General features: G+C 41.2%; 1 protein-coding gene across 8 annotated transcripts in view; it reads left to right on the top strand.

Moving 5' to 3' along the window:
* Positions 1–21,800, top strand: part of LOC148343238 (ryanodine receptor 3) — a 93,262-nt gene that overhangs the window by 19,501 nt on the left and 51,961 nt on the right. For 4 of the 8 annotated variants that reach the window (XM_088317507.1, XM_088317515.1, XM_088317531.1 and 1 more), the window contains exons 3-22: positions 2,581–2,685; positions 6,481–6,495; positions 6,859–6,933; positions 7,290–7,368; positions 8,286–8,398; positions 9,334–9,433; positions 9,910–10,003; positions 10,939–11,013; positions 11,315–11,471; positions 12,268–12,432; positions 12,748–12,869; positions 13,481–13,661; positions 14,917–15,052; positions 15,972–16,067; positions 16,240–16,358; positions 16,470–16,603; positions 17,943–18,184; positions 18,303–18,495; positions 20,432–20,648; positions 20,755–20,859. In XM_088317507.1, the coding sequence (XP_088173633.1) occupies positions 2,581–2,685; positions 6,481–6,495; positions 6,859–6,933; positions 7,290–7,368; positions 8,286–8,398; positions 9,334–9,433; positions 9,910–10,003; positions 10,939–11,013; positions 11,315–11,471; positions 12,268–12,432; positions 12,748–12,869; positions 13,481–13,661; positions 14,917–15,052; positions 15,972–16,067; positions 16,240–16,358; positions 16,470–16,603; positions 17,943–18,184; positions 18,303–18,495; positions 20,432–20,648; positions 20,755–20,859 (2,523 nt within the window). The remainder of the gene's footprint in view (positions 1–2,580; positions 2,686–6,480; positions 6,496–6,858; positions 6,934–7,289; positions 7,369–8,285; positions 8,399–9,333; positions 9,434–9,909; positions 10,004–10,938; positions 11,014–11,314; positions 11,472–12,267; positions 12,433–12,747; positions 12,870–13,480; positions 13,662–14,916; positions 15,053–15,971; positions 16,068–16,239; positions 16,359–16,469; positions 16,604–17,942; positions 18,185–18,302; positions 18,496–20,431; positions 20,649–20,754; positions 20,860–21,800) is intronic. The other 4 variants (XM_088317545.1, XM_088317552.1, XM_088317536.1 and 1 more) reach the window with 1 other exon arrangement.

Below are 21,800 nucleotides of genomic sequence, written 5' to 3'. Positions count from 1 at the left end.
AGACAAATGCTCAGCAGGAAAAAAACCATCCATTAAGCGCATTCCTTTGTTGCAGCAAACAGTAAATGAAGCCAAGTGGAGATGCGCTGAAAAGCACATTATCAGCTTGCATCTACCGCAGACTCCTTTATGAGCTTTTCTTGCATTCTGCCTCTGTGGACCTGCAGTCTGGGGATATTTGCTTGAATTACACCCGTGGACGTTTTTGATAGACTGTTTCATAGACAGTATTGTTACTTGCGCTAACTGTTTCAACTTTATTATTGCTGAACAGAGTGTTTGTTGCTGATGTCGCAACTTCTAGTTGGTGTAAATGTAGCAACGGTATGTACGGTTTGTTTACTCACCACAGCATTTTTCTGAAAAGCAAGAATTGGCTCACATTTGAATCCGCCGCGAAGATACAGTAAACGCTTCAGCACCGTGGCGTGACATTATTTCAGCGGAACACTTTGCAACTTACTAATGAGATCATCGTTCACAAGGATCTCATCTCTGCATCTCAGAAAATAAAGCACTGAAATCAAAGACATCAGCTTTTGTTTTGTCTTCTTGCAACATGGAGGTTTATTTCAAGAAGGAAACAATTTTTTTGCGAAAAGTCAGTCTGTAATGTCTCCACGCTTTTGGTAATTTATCACAGAGCAGTGGTGGCCGGTGAGGTTTGGACTTGGACCTTCAGTGGGTATTTAGTTACATAATCCTCCGGACAAAGTCACAAAGTGATGTACACAAATATTGCTATACAACTATGTCTACGTTCATGCTGCACAGCGTGTTATTTAACTTTTTACAAAAAATAGGGTGACTATATTTTGATTGGCAAAAAAGACGACAATCAGCCATTTAAACCGCAATAATTTCCAGCATGACTTAAAACCCGAAGACAGGAGGATGCCTGATCAATTAGTATTGCACAGAAGGTACCGATGTCAAGGACATCTGACTCCTGCTAATGTGACAGACTCGAGTGTAAATCAAACCGGAATAACTTACTGGAAATCAGAGAATTTTGGTGCCAGCTACCATTTGAATGACCCGTGTTGCCCTCAACAAGGTCTCACAATGAGTATTCATGTGTGTTAATTGGGGAGGGGTAATGCTCACTCTTCCCATATTGAGTGGTAATTAAACCTGATTATTGATCTTTTTAACCATATGGCACTCTGTCTTCATTTGTACACTATTTAAAACACACGTACACACACGGACAACAACCCATACCAGATAAGAAGCTTCACTGAAACTGGTCTGGTAATGATGCACGAGGGCACCATAACAGAATGGGTTTGATGTTGAGGGTCTCTGCTTTACATGGTATCCAATCAATTGGCCTGTTGGTCGTGATTAACAACCGGCAGGTCAGTCCTGTCAGTGTCTTACTAATAGTCCCACCGGAAAGTATCGAGATAGTTCTTTCACTTCTCTTTGTTTGAAGTGTCATCTCCATTGAGGCTGAAGAGAGGAAATTAATCAGTCTTCACTGGTAACCCTTTCTGGTGCCATAGATAAATGATGTGATCCAGCCAAGATACCAGCCACCAATGCTACGTATTGAAAATCAATGATTGGTGGAGAACCAAGCATCAAGTCACAAGCCGCTGTAAATATGTCTCCCTCCTTTACTCTGAAAGTATATCCTGAACGGAATGGACACTCATCATTCGCTCCAGCTCCTCTGAACCTTCATTTTTACCACCACGTTCCATTGGGCAGTTCAACATTGCTCACAGAGGCAAAGGTCTGCTGTTAGTCACCCACAGTGATTAAGGTGGGCGGAGCTAAATTGCTTCCATCTCGCGTTTAGTTTATTCATCCACAGAAACACTAGCTATATAGCTCGCTAGCTAGATAGCTAATTAGCTAGATAGATCGTCTTCAATAGTGTTGGTAGTCCAGTCCAGCCTTTCATCCAGTTGCACCCCAAAGCATTTGTATGCTGGTACAATTTCCAAACTGTCATCGTTTGGGTATACCGGTTCAGGGTGATGTCTCTCTCTCTCCTGACGTCCACCACCATTTCCTGGATCTGGTGGTATGCCCACAACAATAGTGTCGTCCACAAACATCTATTGTACTTGAAGTCTAACATGGAAAGGATGAACAGAATATACTAAATCCTATATATCGTGTACAATTGTTTATCCATTATATTTCAGGGGCAGTAAAACTGCAGTAGTCAGCCAGAATTTAATGATTGGTCATCACGTTGCAATATTCATGTGGATATTTTGCTTGGATGGCAAAAAAAGTTTTTGAATTCAAACCTGTTTGTATGAATAAGACAATAACCACTTTATGTCATAGAGGTTGCTCCTGCAGCCTCTTTCTGATAAAGCGTGTTTGTTAGTAGTTTGAATTACAGTATATTTTTGGTGCTCACCAGTGAATCTGCTTATCTCAGGTTCTTTCAAATGTGTTGGTCATGAGTTTTAAAAGAGAAATGACAATCTTATCACAGTGTATGTCAATTCGCACAAGGTATGAGCATTTCTACATGTTGTTTCACTGATTTGCATAGTTCAAGCCAATGTGTCCAGACTAATTGCTAACCCGACTCGCTCTGTTCTTTTGCTGCAGTATGTCCCTCCAGACCTATGCATCTGTACTTTTGTGCTGGAACAGTCCCTGTCAGTGCGTGCCCTGCAAGAGATGCTGGCTAAAAGTGGACAGAACAATGAAGGGGTGAGCGATGATACACACAAATACAGAAAACACCACATGTGTGTATTGAAACTGTGTATTACAGACTTATATCGTATCCAACATGCTGTGTAGGTACAGAATTTGGAAATTATATCCTTTTGCAGACTCTGCAGTCAGCATAGTTTAAGTTTCAAGATTAATAGCCTAAATAAGACCACTGCGGTGAACAGGGGACCCCGGTTGCCAAGAGGTCCTGGCCTGCATGAATATTAATGTGGATGAAGGAGATGCAGTCGCCCAATTTAGCCCCGCTGTTTTCTTTGGGAGAAACAAACTTTGCACAAAAGCATCATTACCAAAGCACTTCAAGAATAATGAGATGAGCTGCTGGTTAGTCGCACATTTAATCAATACAAGGTGAATTCATCATCATCTATCTCGAATTTCTCTGAATATTACTCCCTGTTTCCGGTCTCATTGATGTCTATTATTGCATCTTTGTGTTATATTTCCTGTGTTCATTCGCCACCTTGGTTGACACACAGCCCGAATCGATGGGTATGTTCACCTCTCATAGCATTTGGCTTCTCATCTCTCTTGCATGATGCAGAGAAATGACGCACAGACACGTCACGCTGAAAGATTTGTAGGAACTGCGGTTGATGTGGATTACTGGTCAACAGAATTTGGTGCTGTCTGAATATATTACATCTGGTGCGAAAGATAAATATAGTTTAGCTTTTCACCACTGTTAGTGTCAGTGTACGAGTTGTGTCCTCAGGGTATTCGGTTGGTTGTTCATTGCAGTAGCCTTTGCTTCCTGTCATTCTCAGAAAAGCTTACATTTCTCACTGCATCTTCCTTTAGTAATTGTGGCTCTCTGGAGTGATGCAAATAACCCTGGGATGAAGCTGTCACAAATAGAGAGCACGAATCTCCATTAATGATTAAGTAAAAAAAATGTTTTTCTATCACTTTGAGTCTTCTCATCTTTTTAGCCAGTTCACCACTTTATGTCACATGGCTAATGATGTTGAGAATTCCAATACATCCTCAGCTGTTAGCGGATCCTATTCATTGCCTTGACGTCTGAGATAAATGGATGTATTAGGGTTGCAGCTTTGCGGCTGCCTGTGAGCAGATGAGACCATTGGTTCCGCCACTCCTGGGGGTGTGCTGGCAGGGAATTTGGGGCGGCAGCGATGGGAAAAAAAACCAGTGCAAAAATATTAAACACTGAGGAAACGCTCAATTAGACATATTTTACCATTGAGTTCAACGTAAGGCCTCTTTCACGAGCCTCTTTAAAGTCAGACTCAGCAAGAAGACTTCAGCCAAGACATATTTCATCTGGGAAATGAGTGTTTAATCTAGATCCGGAAGTTCTTCTGTGTCTAATGAAAACAAACCTATGGTACTCAAGGAGCAATGAGCTGGCTCTTGCAAATCAACGCATATCGGGGAACACATAAAACACAAGGAACAGTGGTGATACAACTGGTTGTTATGTCAGTGCCACTGTACATGTTTTCAGGTTATATAGCAATAAACAGTGATGTCATGCGACACAAGGCACACTTAGTTGATTGTTTTATATTTATGGACTTGATGGTTTTTTTTTAAACCAAATATTTACAATAATTATGACTTTACTTGTGCTACTCTTTGTTAATGATGGACTGTGGCGCCTTCTGACAAGTTCAGGTTACGTCACCGATGTAAGAAAATAACTGTCATAAACCAAAGACTCCCTGTAGGCCTATTGATTGTTTGAAAGAAATGGGAATGTCACAGGTGGTCTTATTACATTTATACATTTCTGCCAGGTGGAAGTGCCACTGTAAATTCTGTAAAGCCATTTCCTAATGTCACTTTTCCCCTGACGAGCACCTTCATCCTATTGGGCTGTTCTCGTCAACATACCTTTATAGCTAACACAAGCTCCTATGGCCCAAATAGTAGAAATGATAGGGTGACCAGACGTCCTGGTTTTGATCCAAGTCCCAACGGATCATGCAGACCGTTCTATTTTGTCCTACTTTTGTTTGACATCCTGACAGTTACATAACCAGAAAAAAATTTAAACCAAAAGGATATTTATTTTAATGTTTTACAAATTTTAGTAGTAGTACGGGAAAATCCATCCACCCATACTTCCACTATCTGAACCGCCTCTCCTCACAAGGGTCGCGGGGGGTGCTGTAGGCTATCCCAGCTATCATAGGGCAGTAGGCGGGGTACCCCCTAGAGTCTTTGCCAGCCAATTGCATGGCACACAAAGATGAACAATCATCTACGCTCACACGCACCCTAGGGTGAATGTCCAACCAACCTGCTGCGCATGTTTTTGGAATGTGGGAGGAAACCATAATACCCGGAGGAAACCCACGCAAGCACAGGAAGAACATGCAAACTCCACACATAATATAATAATTCCAAAATTATAGACTGGAAAATGCACATTAAACCGACAGCAATGCCAATAAAGCAGAGGTTATAATATCGCATGGTTTTATATATATATATATATATGTATATATATATATATATATATATATATATATATATATATATATATATATATATATATATATATAAAACCTTTCATATGATGTGTTTTATAGTTGCAAATACCCCAGCTAATTTTTAGGGTGCTCGACTAGCTTGAATTGTTTGTTAAGTGCTATTCCGTACAGTTCTTCCGCCAGTCTATATCTGTTATCAATATTGTCTGCCTCCTCCTCATTCTTTGCCTTAGCTGAAATGTCACTGAAGCAAGCACCATTAAAGTGGAGCTGGAGGTTGAATATGTCGAGGCCAAGGCGCCAAAATCAATAGGGCTTGCAACAGATGGCCTTATCAATAGACGCTGGCTGAAGCAAATTGCTGGTTGCCTCTGATTTAGCCTGAAGACACAGGAGACACGCCATGGACCACAAAGATAACACACCAAGTGCATGCCAACCCCACAGAGCTTGATATCCATCAGCAGGCGGAGATCAATCCATCAAAGAGACAGCGGTGCCCTGAAGACATTTAATGTGCACCTTCTTTCCTCTATTTGTGGCTCCTTCCAGAGCACAGCAGTTTGGCTAATAACGCAAACGGCTGCACATTGAAGGGGTGCTCTGCCAGATGCCACGCTGTTAGATGAAATATGTTACTTACACTATGGTCAACAACTGGATGACATTCTATACCGTCCACCGCCTCTTATATCCATTTCGATCGAAACGCTTTACCTTTATGGGTCAATTAGCTACGGCTGATGCATTTTCTCATTTTAGTAATTGCGGCATCAGCTTCTAAGTGTTTTTGAGCCTCGATCATTTGTGCTGTGCTCCCTTTATATAGATGACTCCCTCACTGTGGTATAGGGGTGGGAGACTTGAGTTTATTGGTTGTGGTGATTGCAGCTGGCTGTGTCTCACTGCATTAAACTCAGTATACCTCAACCAGCGGCACAAAACTCTGGAAGCCAGTGCTGGAGTCAGCATCAAATCACTGGCTGGCTTTTGTCCTCCTAGTCAGTGGAAGTACATATTGTATATAGTGAGAACAGAATAAGAAAGATGGTGAATGAGTGAATTCAATGATCAGTTCCATGATTTATATACATTTCAAATGCCAGAAGAAAGAAAACTGACAAGATTGCACTTTGCACTAGGCTTGAGTTGAGGACGAAAGTAGGGCCCTTTTAGTGTGATAGACGTTTATTCCTTCTAAAAAGTGAACTTATTGACAGCAATTAAGTATATTGGTTATTTGTACCAACCACGGGAACAAGAAAGTCTTAGAATAATGAAACTCTTGTCTTATCTTAATGCTTCCTAGAGGCTGATAAGAAAGGTGAGTAATAAAGGGCTTTCTAAGCTGAACAAAATCAGCATCAAAACTTCTCCACTTTTCGCAAACATCATTTGTTCCCTCCCTGCATCTTAAACACCATAATTGGTAGAGCCATTCCCTGCTAATGTTCACGTGACTGACTGTAGTGTAGCATTTTTCCCACATTCCTCTTGTTGGATTGCTGGAAAGATGACCAAGTATCCTTGCACATATCTCAGGGGGAGACGGTCCCTTTCCTAAGATACGTGTTCCCAGCATGAGGCTGTCTTTGTCTGTAAGGAGGTCCTCGCTAAGGTCATATATTGCAGCTTCAGATGACATGCGATTTACATAATGATGGAAATGTGTGAATTATGTCTTCAGGCAGCGCAGAGTGGTGGCCACAAGACTCTACTGTATGGACATGCCATCCTCCTACGGCACTCATTCAGTTCCATGGTAAGAACTTACAAGTCATGAATCTAGAATATGGTAGATGACAAGACAATGGCTTTTTTTTCCAAATTAAAAATGCTTCTGCACCATGACATGCATTTACCAAACATACTAGGAAACGTACAGGACGCAAAGTTATCTGAAAACATTTTTTTCTTCCAATTTGTGAAAATTTACTAAATTACATGCACAGAAATGTTTGATTCATCATGAAATCCTGAGTTCGGATTTTTCTTGGGTGGGGTGGTTGCGGCTAACTTTGTGCTGGATCTGTCTCACTTTGCATTGTTCCAAATACAATGGGCACTTTGTCATGGAAAATTGCAGCATATGTCTGTGCGTGTGTGTTTTGACCACAGTATTTGGCTTGTTTGAAGACATCGAGGTCACAAACTGATAAGCTGTCATTTGATGTCGGCCTACAGGAGGATTCAACAGGTAAAAATACCTTCTTAAGTTTGTTTTAATCATGTTTTAGTCAGCATGTCCTCCATCAAGTGTCTCCAGTTGGTCCACAATGCTGCTGCTCACCTCCTAACACAAACTGAGAGGAACACATAACCTGATGTCTGGCCTCTCTTCACTGGCTCCCAGTGCATTTTACAGTTTATTTTAAGATATTTTACCAAGATACTTTAAATGGCCTCGCCCCAGCGTACCTTTCTGCACTCCTCCTCCTCTATGTACCTCGGGTCAGCAGACCAAATGCTACTGGAGGTGCTGAGGACTAAGCTGAGCCTCAGAGGGGATTGAGCCTTTTCTGTTGCAGGTCCTTCCCGCTGGAATGAACTTCCATAAAACTCGTTTGAAGACGCTCTTTTATGCTTTGGCTTTCGGCTCAACATGAGTCTGTCACTGTTCTGTTGTTTTCTGGTATCTTTAGTATCACTGTTGTGAAATGCACTCCATAAATAAAGTTATATTGTATTTTATTGTATTAATCCACCACTGAGTCTCTCCCTCTTGTTCTCTCTCGGCACTTCATCTAACTCTTGATCTAGCTCTTGGTTGTTCCTGAACAAATTTCACTGTGTGCCTTTTTATCATCACTGTTAATATTCCTTGCAGAGCGCTGCGGACAGAAAATGTATTTCTTTTGTCAGAGCTGATTAGATCCCTCCAACACATTTTATAGTCTTGTGCGATATAGTTCAACCTCTCATTTCCATAGTTATTTTTTCCCCCAGTCTTTGCAATCGGTGAGCTGTCAACTCATTGTTGAAGCATGTCACAATGGTGACGTCTCTCCGTTTTACTATCACCTGAACTCATATATGAGAATTGGGTGCCAACAATGGAGTGTTTCACCTTATATACTATCCCATATATGTAAGTAAATGTGTGTATCATTGTAGGTGAGGCTTGTTGGTGGACGATCCACCCTGCCTCTAAGCAGAGATCAGAAGGAGAGAAGGTGCGCATAGGTGATGACCTCATCCTTGTCAGCGTGTCCTCTGAACGGTATCTTGTAAGTAGCCCTTGCTTGTCATGTTCACTTCACAGTGTCTTTCTTAATGGTCACACGAACCCTGAGTGTGTGTTCAGAATAGACTTCCTTGAAGCGATAAAAGGTCATATTCCCTTATTGCAAACTTGTCTTTTTTTGCAAAATAGTCATGTTGTTTCGGTTCAATTGATACCGCTGTCAGTGCTTTTTAAAGCGAGGTCGAGGCCTGGGCTTTCATCACACTTGTCACAACCTTGTCATCCCCTTCGGCAAGGCTTTGCTCCATATTATATCACAATCTTCTCCCTCATCTTTCCATGATATAGCTGAACACTTCACAGTCTCAGTAATCCATGGAGATGGCAACAGCATGCCGGGGCAGCAGGGGCGTGGCCTAGTCACTAATGTCAATCTGGCAATTTGTGTTCACTGTCACACATACTTTGGTTTGTGGGGACATGTAGCACCTAAGGGCTGCACGGTACTCTGGGGAGAAAGTTCAGGACACAGCTGCCACTCAATCTGTTTGCTGCAGTCTGAAACACGCTCTTCGGTCATGACCTCAGAGGAGTAGACAAACATCACAAATTATGCCTTTGCAACTATGATAATGTTTTTTTTTTTTTTAATTGTTGTGGAATCTTTTAGTGGTGGAAAACTGCACCGAGCTGTTTCTATTATTTTCTTTTTTTCATTTTATGACATGAGATGATAATGTAAATATTTTTGCATCTGATTTGCCAGTGGAATGCAATCAGAAGCAAAAATAAGGATTCATAGATTTAAGAATACGTGTATATACACAAAAAGGGCAAAAGGTATATGGCCTGTGAGCATGCTGTATCATGTAACTATTGGACCTTACTGAATCTTGAAAACATCCACGTTTCATCTGCTGTTAGTGTTTGGTTACACATAATGAGATTAAACACAGTGTGCAATTTTGTGTCCTACAGCATTTATCAATCTCCAATGGCAACATCCAGGTGGACGCATCTTTCATGCAGACGTTGTGGAACGTCCATCCCATCTGTTCTGGCAGTAACATAGAGGAAGGTAGACAGCTGAGCCAACACTCCTGCCTTCATGCTGTCTAATTTTCTTAGATACATTTTCATTGCCTTGGTTTTTACCCATTTTGGTATAAATAATTTATTCATTTATTATATATATTTTTTACATGAAAGAAAGAAAGAAGAAAAATCTGAAACTATGATAGATTCTATTGACATTGAAGACAGCGTTTGCCTCACATCGGCTCACCCTTAGCTTAATGGAAATAATTGCAAAATTAATAATGTAAAAATGAGAAAAGCAAATGAAAAGCATTTCATATGAAATTTAATTCTATTAATAAATGCGACGTGCCGCTAAACTTTATTGCATTTGCCATGTTGATTCTCACCGTGACTTACCTCTCACCAATCCCAATGGTTCCCGTGTTTCTCTAATGCTAAACATTCTCATGCAGTTGTAGCAATGAAACAGGACAACAAAGGTCAAAGGTCTCTTCGTGCATTTCTCTCTTACAGGCTACCTGTTGGGTGGCCATGTGATGCGACTGTTTCATGGGCATGACGAGGTGGTGACCATCCCGGGGTCAGACCAGAGTGAAGAGCAGCAGAGGTACAACAAATCGATTAATCGCTTGTGGGCTGTTGTAATATCCAGGTCATGCACAGGTGATGGCCAAGAATATAATCCGTATGATTACTTAGTGCTGAGGCACTTGAGTTGGAAGTTAGTCAGAGCCATAATCTTGGTCCAGGACTGACCTCAACTCCATCAAATGCCTTTGGTGATTAACTAGATTTTGAGCTAGGCCCATCAATCCAAGGGGTTCCATGAGGGGGGTGGTGATGATTCGATTGTCCTCTGATTGACAGATAAGAGCCCTAGAATTATTTTTTTTTTTTTTTACACATCAAGTGATCTTTTTCCACGGGTTCACCTCTGCATTCAATGTCAGTGACCTACGGCTTTCAAAAATGTGAAGGACGAATAGGCAAAAATGACCACAGGCACACTATCAACATTTTGTTGAAAGAATTTTCAATAGAATGCAATGGCCTGGTCTTCCAATTCCATCATACTTTAAAATAGAGTTTGTGAATTCATCTTCCTTCGAGGCACATATTCACACAGACAGGCACACACTGAGTCTATTTTTAGCGCAGAGCAATAGTAATTTCCATTTTTGGCTTCTCCCCCTTTTGTGCCCTTGAAGTGCACAAAAGAAGCACGCCTCATACATTTCTCTCTAAGATGTCAGTTGGAGTGATGAGCCAAGTCTTTGGTGCTATTCACTGACAGAAGGTGTTGCTGCGGCTTATCAGGGGACGCATGTGCCTCCCTTTGAAAACATCCATCGGAGAGTCAATACATACCAGGCTTATTGTTCATGGGTTTGTGTCAAACATCCTCCTTTGATTATCAGTGTGAGAGATGAAAGCAAATGGATGTTTTTGTCTCACATAGGATGGATGGCCTTGACTGTATAGTGGTGTCTGGATATTTCAAGCACCCACAGTTTCCAACTTATGCTTCTCTTCTGGTGACAGGATAGTCAATTATGAGATAGGTAAAGCCGGTGCCAAGGCCAGGTCCTTATGGAGGCTGGAGCCACTCCGGATCAGGTGGGTTGTTAACCATTTGCCCCTTTTCTGCCCCTCTACTTTTTTTGGTCAATCTTGTTCTTGCTTATTTTTTTCTTCAGTTTTCCGTTCTCTCCGTGAGATTAAACAGCATAAGGAGTCAAATTTTGTCAGCCATTTGCCAATTATTCTACCTAATCACGCGACACTCTTGATAATTAACAGCCGGCAGTAATACTCAGATCAATTATAATTAGTGGATATTAGACTGTCAGCGTTTGTAAAATGCAAATTATCCACATTCTTCTGACACCTTTGTGTGTGTGCCCGTGTTCCAATTTAGCTGGAGTGGGAGTCACATCCGATGGGGTCAGCCGTTCCGGTTGCGACATCTGACAACTGGTCATTACCTGGCCCTGACCGAGGATCTGGGTTTGGTGCTGCAGGACCGCGAGAGGTCTGACACGGTCTCAACTGCCTTCTGCTTCAGAGCTTCTAAGGCAAGGTCACACAATCATGCAGGATTTTGTTCTACAAGTTAGCCCATGTCACTAAGGATCAACTGTCACTCACTTCCTCATTAAGTAAGCTCCATTGAGAAACAGCCACAGGGAATCACCCGTGAGGATTCGCAAAAGAGCACCACACTTGCCTTGGACTGGGAAATCACCATTTTTCAAGGGCAATGAAAATTAGACGAGTGACTGCCCTGGCAAAAGCTAACATCCAGGTTAATGTAGCTGAACTTTCGTCTGTGTTTGAAGTCCGTATTTGACTATACTCCGTGGAATGGGGTTTAGCATATAGCTAGTGATTGGAGCAAATTAGTGACGTTCCCAATGTGGGTTTCAAGCACGAATGCAAGTGAAATCATTTTTCACCTGACCCTTCATGCCACTTGAAATAGTCTTGCTATTTGTCACCTCACCTGGAAGCGAGTTCATTGGGCAGCACCTTTGTATAGACCTGCTAATTGATGGAAGCATTTGTAATGGAACCTCTTTTATTTTGTCAATTGACTCAACCCTTGATGCTAAATAGCATGTGGTCTCCAATTTTTTGTTCATTTGTGGACAAGTAGTTGCCATACAAGCAGAGTAAAAAATTAGAAACAGCACTCACTATGGTACAAGACTGTCTGCTAACTGCAATCACAATAAGCAGGTATTGCTGTATAAAGGCAGAATTTTTCAATGTGTATCATTATATTCTGCATAATGTTGACTAGATATGTATAGTGTCTTACATTGACAGATTTGACATTTTTTTCAATTTTCTCTCTCCTCCCCTTTCCAGGAGAAGCTTGAGCAGAGCCCCAAGCGAGACATCGAAGGGATGGGTGTAGCCGAGATTAAATATGGAGACTCGCTCAGCTTCATAATGCACGTGGCCACGGGGCTGTGGCTTTCCTACCAGGCACCTGATGTCAAATCTGCACGTTTGGGTCCTCTCAAGAGACGAGTGAGTGTGGTAACTAAAGCGTACACCATTTTGTCTTCAACTCAGAATGTAAAGCAGAAACAGAAGCAAATCAAATAAATAAACGAATGAGAGTCTGTAGAGAAGACAATTATCCGCAGGGTAATGAGTTGATTAAAATGTCTATTAGATTGTATCTCAACCTTGACTAAATGCAAAACCTCCCATCATTTAGGGTCCAGCGAGGCGTGAATGACAAATGATTGTAATTGGTGACAACATACACCTTCATCCTCCCTTAATAGCTTTTCCTCATTCATGACAATATCTCTCGTTCATTTCTCCCTCTGCCTGAAGGCATGTCTACATTCCGAGGGTCACATGGACGACGGCTTGACTCTGCAGCGCTGTCAACACGAGGAATCTCGAGCAGCACGCATCATCCGCAACACCACGCTCCTCTTTAACAGATTCATCAGGTACGCGAAGGTGGTCCTGCTTCATATTGTCGGCAACATGTGAGACAAATTGCACGTGCCAATTTTATACGGGGATGTGGCAAGTTATCCTGATGATGAACTGTACAAACTCATCCCACAAATGCTTGCTCAGTGTTCTGAGTCATTATGTAACATTGCTCCGGATTGTAAAAATATTTGAATTAAGCTGTGAGGCGCCAGAGCATCAAAGAGCTTACTCAGTGTTCCATTCATGCATTTCCGAATGGTAATGTGTTGCCCGCATATTGTCCAGAATAAAAGACGAAGCAGGCGAATGTGTAAGATGATGCGTTTACTACCTTTATTTGTCATCAAGTCACCCGTCTTGTGTCCCATGTGTGGAATTGGAAGCACTCATTGTGGGAACGTGTGAGCCTGTGTCAACCTCCCTTGAGGCGGTGACACACACATCCCCTCACACTCCTCCCATGCACACGACAGAAGCTATTTTTAGCCGGCCAGCGGAAATCAGCATTTCAGCATGGATGCCCCTGTGGGCTTGAACATCATGTTTGTTATCACAGCTTATTTTCATTTAGAGGGCATATAAATCAATGGCAGCATTTTGCATGTCTGTGTCCCATTGTCAGGGATCTGGATTGTCTGGGTTTGAAGAACAAGGCACTTGTGGCTCTGCCCATTGAGGAGGTGCTCCAAACCCTCAACGACCTCATCACCTACTTCCAGCTCCCTGATGCCGAGCTGGAGCACGAAGAGAGGCAGATCAAGCTACGCTCCCTCAAAAACAGGCAGAATCTTTTCAAACAGGAAGTGAGTTTTTGCACATCAGGAAATCTTTCATTCGTAAATACATGGTTATATTTTGGTAATAACTCTTAATTAATTAATCAGGAATTGGGGTCCCCAGATTTCAGTGTTTGCCCAGAACTGGTTGCCTAGCCATTTGCAAGGCACATGTGGAGTGAATCGCATCTTGTGTGAGTGGAGGCATCATAAGGCGTCAGCAGCTACAGTACAGTGTGAGGCTGGCACGAATGCACTGAGGCATTGTGCCTCCAGAACCCAAATTGCTTTCATCAATTACCAAATGTCAGCTGCATGCTGAGCGGGTGTGGGAAATAATAAGTATCCAAACTCTTTTTAACTCTGATGGGCCGCAAACAAACAAATCATGTCTCCATATGAAAATGATTAGAAAATATATTTGCATACAATGTGAAAATCTGGCATATTTCATCATCTTCTATCCTGTTTACCTGTTGGAGTAATCGTTGATCCACCTCTTTTACTTTACACTCCCAAGGTCAATTTGTCACTCCAGACAGCTGACTCCAGATTTTTCTTGGCATTATAAATCATCAGCAAATTTCCATTTGGTGCGTTTAGCATAGCTGATCACTGGAGATACTTTTGTGCAGCATAAATCACCATGACACCAGCGCCGACGTGGACAGGAGTCAAGCCATAGACGAGCGCCTTTATAATAGTAATGCGACCTTAATAGGTGTAAATGTGAGAATGCTATATGCGGTGGTTTGAGATCGACGGATACATGCACACTTATATATCGTTTATTGATTAATTAATTGGTTGATTGATCAAGGATTAAGGTATGTGTTTGTCTTGTATCCAAACTCATAGTGACTCCCTCCAGGCTACAGATTAAAAAAAATTTTTAATTTCTGTCACACCTCTGCATGAGTAAGTACCTCACGTGGCCTTATCTTTGTGGGGATTGCATTTTCTCCCTCTGCCCGCTTGGGTTTTTTATATGTACTGGGGCTTCTTCCTGCATTCCAAATGCAAATGTGTAAGGGTGACAGAAGATTCTAAATTGCCCATAAATATGGATGTGAATGGTTATTTGCTTATATGTACCCTGTTATTGATTGGGGACGATTCTAGGAAATATCCCACCCATGACCCAAAGTCAGATCGGCTCCAAGCTTCCCGCAACCCTTCAGCGAAATAGGGGGCACCACGTATTCCAGGCTACAGTGGTACATGAAAGAAAGTGTCTCAAGTGTGCCATTTTGACAACATATTGGTTGGCTTGATTTTGTAGGGCATGCTGACACTCGTGTCCAACTGCATAGACCGTCTGAATGTCTACAACAGTGTGGTCCACTTTGGGGAGTGTGCTGGGCCAGAGGCCGGAGCAGCCTGGAAAGAAATCCTCAACCTGCTTTATGAGCTGTTGGGTAAGCTCTGATTACACAACGCACATACACGAATCCTTGCTGTGATTGATGGCTTCGTTCAAGCGAGCGCTGCGCTGACATGCTATTTAACCCTCGACTTACTGACTCTGCACACTAGGGATTGAGTTCCAAGGTTGTGACGATTCAGAAAGGTCAAATAGCACACTCATAAATGTTCTGCTCATCTGTGAGGTGACAGGAATAAATGAGCCTGTTTTCTTCTTACATGACAAACGCTGTTTGATGGCAATATTTCTCGGGTTTACGAACAAACATGAAAAAAATGCGGAAAATAATCATTCATTTGTGATCTGTTGAAGATTTTTTTGTTCTACAGGAGATTATGTGGCCAACCCAAGTTATTATTAATAAATAGGACTGTCATCCTGTCATGCAGAAGCTGCTCCTCACCCTTCGCTTGTTCCTTCACAGGTTTACACAAACTTATTTCACTTACAGGGCTACAGTACATCAGTGTAGACAAAGTGTAGTTGGAGTCAAAGACTGTTCTAATATCGTTTTGATCCGTGAATGCGATTTATTTTTTTCTGAGACGTGCTGAAACTGAACAACTAATATGTAATTTGAATTTGGCTTTGCGAAGTGCGCAAATTATTTTAAATTTCCCCAATGAATCGTCAAACTATTTTTAAAAGTGAAACTACGTAATAGTCTGTCTTTTTCTGTCTTTGGGCCAGTCATTCTCGTCTAAGTTTGGCTGCACAGTGAGCAGAGGTCAACTAGCACAGGAAATAAATCAAACTGAGTTAACGCTTTGTAAAATTGAAATTCATCTCCAAAGTTACGGCTTTAACTTTAACAGCCTTAATATATTTCCCTCTCTCCGTTTACCTTTATTTTTCTGCCGTCCATGATTCCTCTTCCTAATAAGCATGCACTCTTTCTTTATATCATGCAGCGGCGTTAATCAGAGGAAACAGGAACAACTGCACTCAGTTTTCTAACAACTTGGATTGGCTTGTTAGCAAGCTGGAGAGACTGGAATCTTCTTCAGGTAAGCTCATTGTCATTCTTGTTCGTACCGCACATCCTTGTCAGCTGCATTATTAATCACCTTCATCAAAGGTGGTATGGTTTTCTCTGAGAATTACACACTGGGAATGTTAAGGGTGCACCGGTAGAGACTTTGTGACCTCGGTTGTCGACTAATTGACGAATGCTCGCAGGCATTCTCGAAGTTCTGCACTGTATTTTAATTGAGAGCCCGGAGGCTCTCAACATGATCCAGAGAGGACACATCAAGTCCATCATATCGCTGCTGTACAAACATGGACGAAACCACAAGGTCAGTAGTACATACATCAAATATCATGACATAGGTTGAGCTACTGCGCAATTATTTATGCTCTTGCTCCTCCCTCTTTTGCCCTGGCGCCTTCCTCTCCTCTGCCTTTAGATTCTCGATGTGCTTTGCTCTTTGTGTGTGTGTAATGGCGTCGCTGTGCGAACCAATCAAAACCTCATTTGCGATCACTTGTTGCCCAAGAGGGACCTGCTGCTACAAACTCAGCTGGTCAATGATGTCCAAAGGTGAGAAAGTCATTACTTTTACATTGGATTCTCAACTTGTCAATTAGAGATATCAACCAGATATGTGTATTCTGGTGCCCAACACCACTCGCCCAAAATTCAGTAGTGCTCACTACACATTTTTTTTTCTCCATCAGTTTTGCCAACCAACACGTCTATCGTAAATGGACGTACAGAAAAGTCTTAAAGAATTCCCATATTAAATTGAACAAAAAGATGGCTTTTCTGATTTGAAGCAGCCATTTTGGATGATTTGTTGAGTTCATCTTTTTAACAGCTCCTTTTAGGGAATTTACCGAAATAAGCCCCTGTTCGAACCAATTGTACTAGAACAAGACAGATGGAGGATGACTAAATTATTAAACTTTTTTGACTATACAGTGGACCCCACATACTCGCACTTTGGCACCTGTAGATTAGCATTTTTTTATTTATTTTTTTTTTTAATTCTATTTTAATATCCTTTTTGGTAATGTTCTCAATCACACGCCATCATGCTCCCCTTTTTACTAAAAAATGCAGATTGAATATTTATATTTAAAAAAAAAAATGTTTTATGTTTAGGAAACAAAAAGAAAAAAAATTCTGATGTATTTCAATGGCCGTCAATTCTATGTGGATTTTTGCTATCCCTCGCGATTATCGGAGGTCCCCTATACCACCTAATAAGGGTGAAAATTGGCATCTGTTTGCTAGGTGCTTTTATTAAGATACTCGCATTATTCTTTGACAAATTAAGAAAAAAATTGAAAATAATTTCAAGTAATCTTGAAACACCAACAAAACAAAAAATCCTGATGTTTTTGCTTTCAGATGTGTACTAAAATGGGTTTTGCAAAAAATTATTTTGTGCAATCCTACTAAATAATCAGCAAAGGGTTTGGGTTAGGGTTACAAAATTTTAGCAAATATATAGTTGGTTATTTTGGTAATTCATGAAGTGACATCACCTTGAGTATTCTGCTTTTATGGGTCTCGATTTAACTCTTACTAAAATGACTCATAAATTTGCCACGGGTAGTTAATGTAGTGAGTAGGGCCATCTAATCTATTTAATGTCCTCTTTTTGATGTCCCTCATCCCTTCTTTTTAATGTGTGCAATGAAAGCCTGGATCAAGTGACATCATTTTATGAATTTATATTTAATCTCTTTTAAGGTGATCTGCTTCTCTCTGTCTCATGACGTTTACATTTTAAGAAACTTCCAAAGACGAACAAAGAACGAAATATATGTCCTAAAGGCAGACATTTTATTAGTTCAGAGGAAAGGAACATATATAACAACAGAATCAGTGAAAGTGACACCGAGTGATATTTTCATTTTTCCTTCATTGCCAGTATGAGACCGAACATCTTCCTTGGGGTGAGCGAGGGCTCAGCTCAGTATAAGAAATGGTACTACGAGCTGATGATTGACCAGGTGGACCACTTTGTGACCAGTGAACCTTCTCACCTGCGAGTAGGCTGGGCCAACACCAAAGGTTACGCACCCTACCCTGGTGGGGGTGAAGGCTGGGGGGGCAATGGTGTGGGGGATGACCTCTATTCCTATGGTTTTGATGGACTGCATCTCTGGTCAGGTAAGAAAATCGTTGTGCGTTTGTCTGACTCACCTGATATGCATGCAAGATTCAAAGAGTCGAGACAGAATCAAAAGCCTGCAGGGACAACATCAGCGTGTATTTGTATGTTTCCTAGGACGCATCCCCCGGGCGGTTGCATCCCTCCATCAGCACATACTGACTTCAGAGGATGTGGTGAGCTGTTGCCTCGACCTGGGCGCTCCAAGCATCTCTTTCCGCATCAATGGACAGCCCGTTCAGGGCATGTTTGAAAACTTCAACACAGATGGACTCTTCTTTCCCGTCGTCAGCTTCTCTGCGGGTGTCAAGTGAGATTTTATTGCACTGCTTCATTTATTTATGAAATTTATACTAAATATTATAAGCAGAGAGGCAAGTAAATTTTTGCAGATGATTCCGAATGTGCCCTCTTTTTTTATCAAGTACATCTGGTATATAATATGTAGTATAGTAATATATTTAGTAACAGTCCCGAATTAATGGGGGAGGCACGATGGATGACTGGTTAGCACGATGGCCTCACAGTACAGACGTCGTGGGTTCGATTGTGTGTGGAGTTTGCATGTTCTCCCCGTGCCTGCGTGGGTTTCTTCCGAGTACACCGAATTCCTCCCACATTCCAAAAACATGCATGGCAGGTTGATTAGACACGCAAAATTGCCCCTAGGTATGAGTGTGAGCGTGGATGGTTGTTCATCTTTGTGTGCCCTGTGATTGGCTGGCAACCAGTTCAGGGTGTACCCCGCCTACTGCCCGAAAATAGCTGTGATAGGCTCCAGCACCCCCCACGACCCTTGTGAGGAAAAGCAGTTAAGATAATGGATGGATGGATGGATGAATTAATGGTTAAGTTCAGCAACAAGTGGATTTTTTTTCGCACAGCTTTTATAGGTCAAAACGGAACATGAAAACCTGATGTGATAGAAAAAAAGACATTTTTTAAAATCTGCATAAAAACACAGAAGGCACACATAAAGTCATCTCTGACTAAAATTTGCTGGTGACCAGAGCTATTTGTTTGTGTCAGGCGAATATGCTCATCACACTCGTGAACGATAAGCACGCACGAGCACAATGAGATGAGACAGACATACACTCCACTCACACAAAACCCCGCATGTTTGAAAGGCATCTAATCCACCAAGACATTCCAAATGCATGCATGCAGCCTCGAAGCCTTTAGATTGGAGACAGGTAAAATTGGCTGGCCGGCCTGTATTTGCCTCTGTTGCCGGGGCGACCAAAGATAGTGTGATTGACTGGCATAAATGCAATTTCAAGCTCAGGCAGTTTTTCATGAGGACTGACAGCTTTTTGCAATGCTGATTTAATTCTTTGAAGCCCTAAAGCGTTTAAGCAGCAATTATAAGTCAATGTTTTGCTTTGTTTAGCAGGATTGGTTTTCTGGTTGGCAGCATTACTCAAACGATACCTCGGAAACATTCTTCTTCTTCAAGATCAGGATCAGAAATTTTAACTTCCAAAATTGTAATCACTCTGAATGGGTTATTTTAATATGCATCACCTTTTTTTCTCATTTTGGGTGGGACTAAATACTGTTTTACTCTTGCATTATATAAATGATCAAATATCTATATTGTTAATCCAAGAATGCAGAAACTTGGAATCTTGCGTTTGTAATGATGAAATTATGCATATTATTGCATTCAAGATGAAAATAATGACCGCGTGTCCCTGCCACACAAAAGGTCTGAACCGAAATTGGAGTCCAGAATATTTGACTCTGAGGTAGACTTGCTTGCTACATGCTCCACCGTGCTGCTCAAATTTAAAATCATCATCGCATACACAGGATTATCAACTGTGATGAATCAAAGCTGAAAGGGAAATTGGCTGCCCTTGTTATTTCTTTCACGCTGTTTGATTTCCAGATGCAGCATTTAAATTGGGAAGTGACATGCTTGCAAATGAACCTGCTGACCCACACTGAACAGGGTGAAAGTCTGTCCCGTTTCAGGCATTTCCGCTCTTCAATAATTGAGGGCTGCAGCCATAAATGACTCATTTGCGTCAGCACGTTAACGTCACGACTACTACTCCGATCTTTATTTTGGGCTGCCTCGCGAGGGCTTCTCGACTGTGACGACGGAGAGTTTGTTTTTAATATACTTGAGTTAAACTCCCTCTTAAGGTTGAAGTGGCAGATTATGAGAGTGTAGGGAACGATACATCTGTTTGTATTTCATCCCATTCTAAGAAATGAACACTTTTTGATGTCATCAGGGTAAGGTTCCTGTTGGGTGGTCGTCATGGCGACTTTAAATTCCTGCCACCCTCAAGTTATGCCCCCTGTTACGAGGCGCTGCTGCCCAAAGAGAAGCTGAGGGTGGAGCCTATTAAAGAGTACAAGAGGGACGCCGACGGGGTCAGAGATTTGCTTGGCACCACCCTCATTTTGTCACAAGCCTCTTTCATTCCCACACCTGTGGAGACCAGCCAGGTAATAAGCAGAGTGATAAACTTCGATTGCAATAATCATATCCATCTCTGTTTGAGTAATAACATAATAATAATAAAAATATAATCAGCTCTGCTTGTCTCCTCAGATTGTAATGCCGCCTCATTTGGAGAAAGTTCGGGACAAGCTGGCGGAGAACATCCATGAATTGTGGGGCATGAATAAAATTGAACTGGGCTGGTCCTACGGCAAGGTGAGAACATTCCCTTTAGCCATTTACAAAGGCAATAAAATCATCAAGATATTAAAAAACAAACAAACAAGCCATATACATTTTGCCACATTTTTGAGAAACTAAACATCTCGATGACACGTTATTAAGTCAAAACTAGTAAGTAACTTTAGTATTCGATTTATCACAAAAGCCTGTACATCATCTTGCTTTTTCTCTCATAATTTGCGGTTCACTCCAAAAAGAGGGTAAGTGGAAAGAAAAATTACATTCTCCATGCACAGTGCTTTCCATATCATCTGATGCTTTCTCACAATATATTTGGAGGAAACACAACCACACTGTCTGTGTTTCAATGTACACTCAGTCACAAATGACTGTTGTTTCACCAAAGGGCACAACAGGATCTCTTGAGTTTTGGTTCAGTGGTAAACCAAGAGGAACACTTGCTTTTTCTAGGGGTTGACATTTAATTATGCACTTAATTGGAGAACATCATTTTATTTGAATATGCAAGCACCGTAAAGCACCCTGAAAATGTAAAAATATAAATAAATACATAAATAAAAAATAAATACATAAATAAATAGACCGTGCCTTAAGTGAGATGTAAAGATTTGATCAACAAAATGTATTTGTTTGAGTAGTACCACTACATAACAATTTTAATAATTTACCAGTTATGTTAGTTATGTTTCCTTATAAGAAAAGGGAACTGCACTACCTTACTATTCTTAAAGTTATAGGGATTGAAAGTTAAATAATCATGTACCGAAATGACATTTTAAGATAATATACATTCTTGCTGGTCTCAATATGATTTGGACTTACACAGTCTAATGACATCCAATGAGATACAAAATCAAATATTTGCCTTCATTATCAGTATTAGGGGTGTAAGAAAAAAAAATTGAAATGGAAAATCGGTTTTAATTGAAAAGATGTGAGTCCATCAATCATTC

This window comes from Idiotropiscis lumnitzeri, chromosome 1, assembly GCF_059441095.1.
Source record: "Idiotropiscis lumnitzeri isolate Australia: NSW breed Sydney's pygmy pipehorse chromosome 1, RoL_Ilum_1.0, whole genome shotgun sequence".
Taxonomy (NCBI): Eukaryota; Metazoa; Chordata; class Actinopteri; order Syngnathiformes; family Syngnathidae; genus Idiotropiscis; species Idiotropiscis lumnitzeri.
This window is presented reverse-complemented; position numbering and strand designations above follow the sequence as displayed.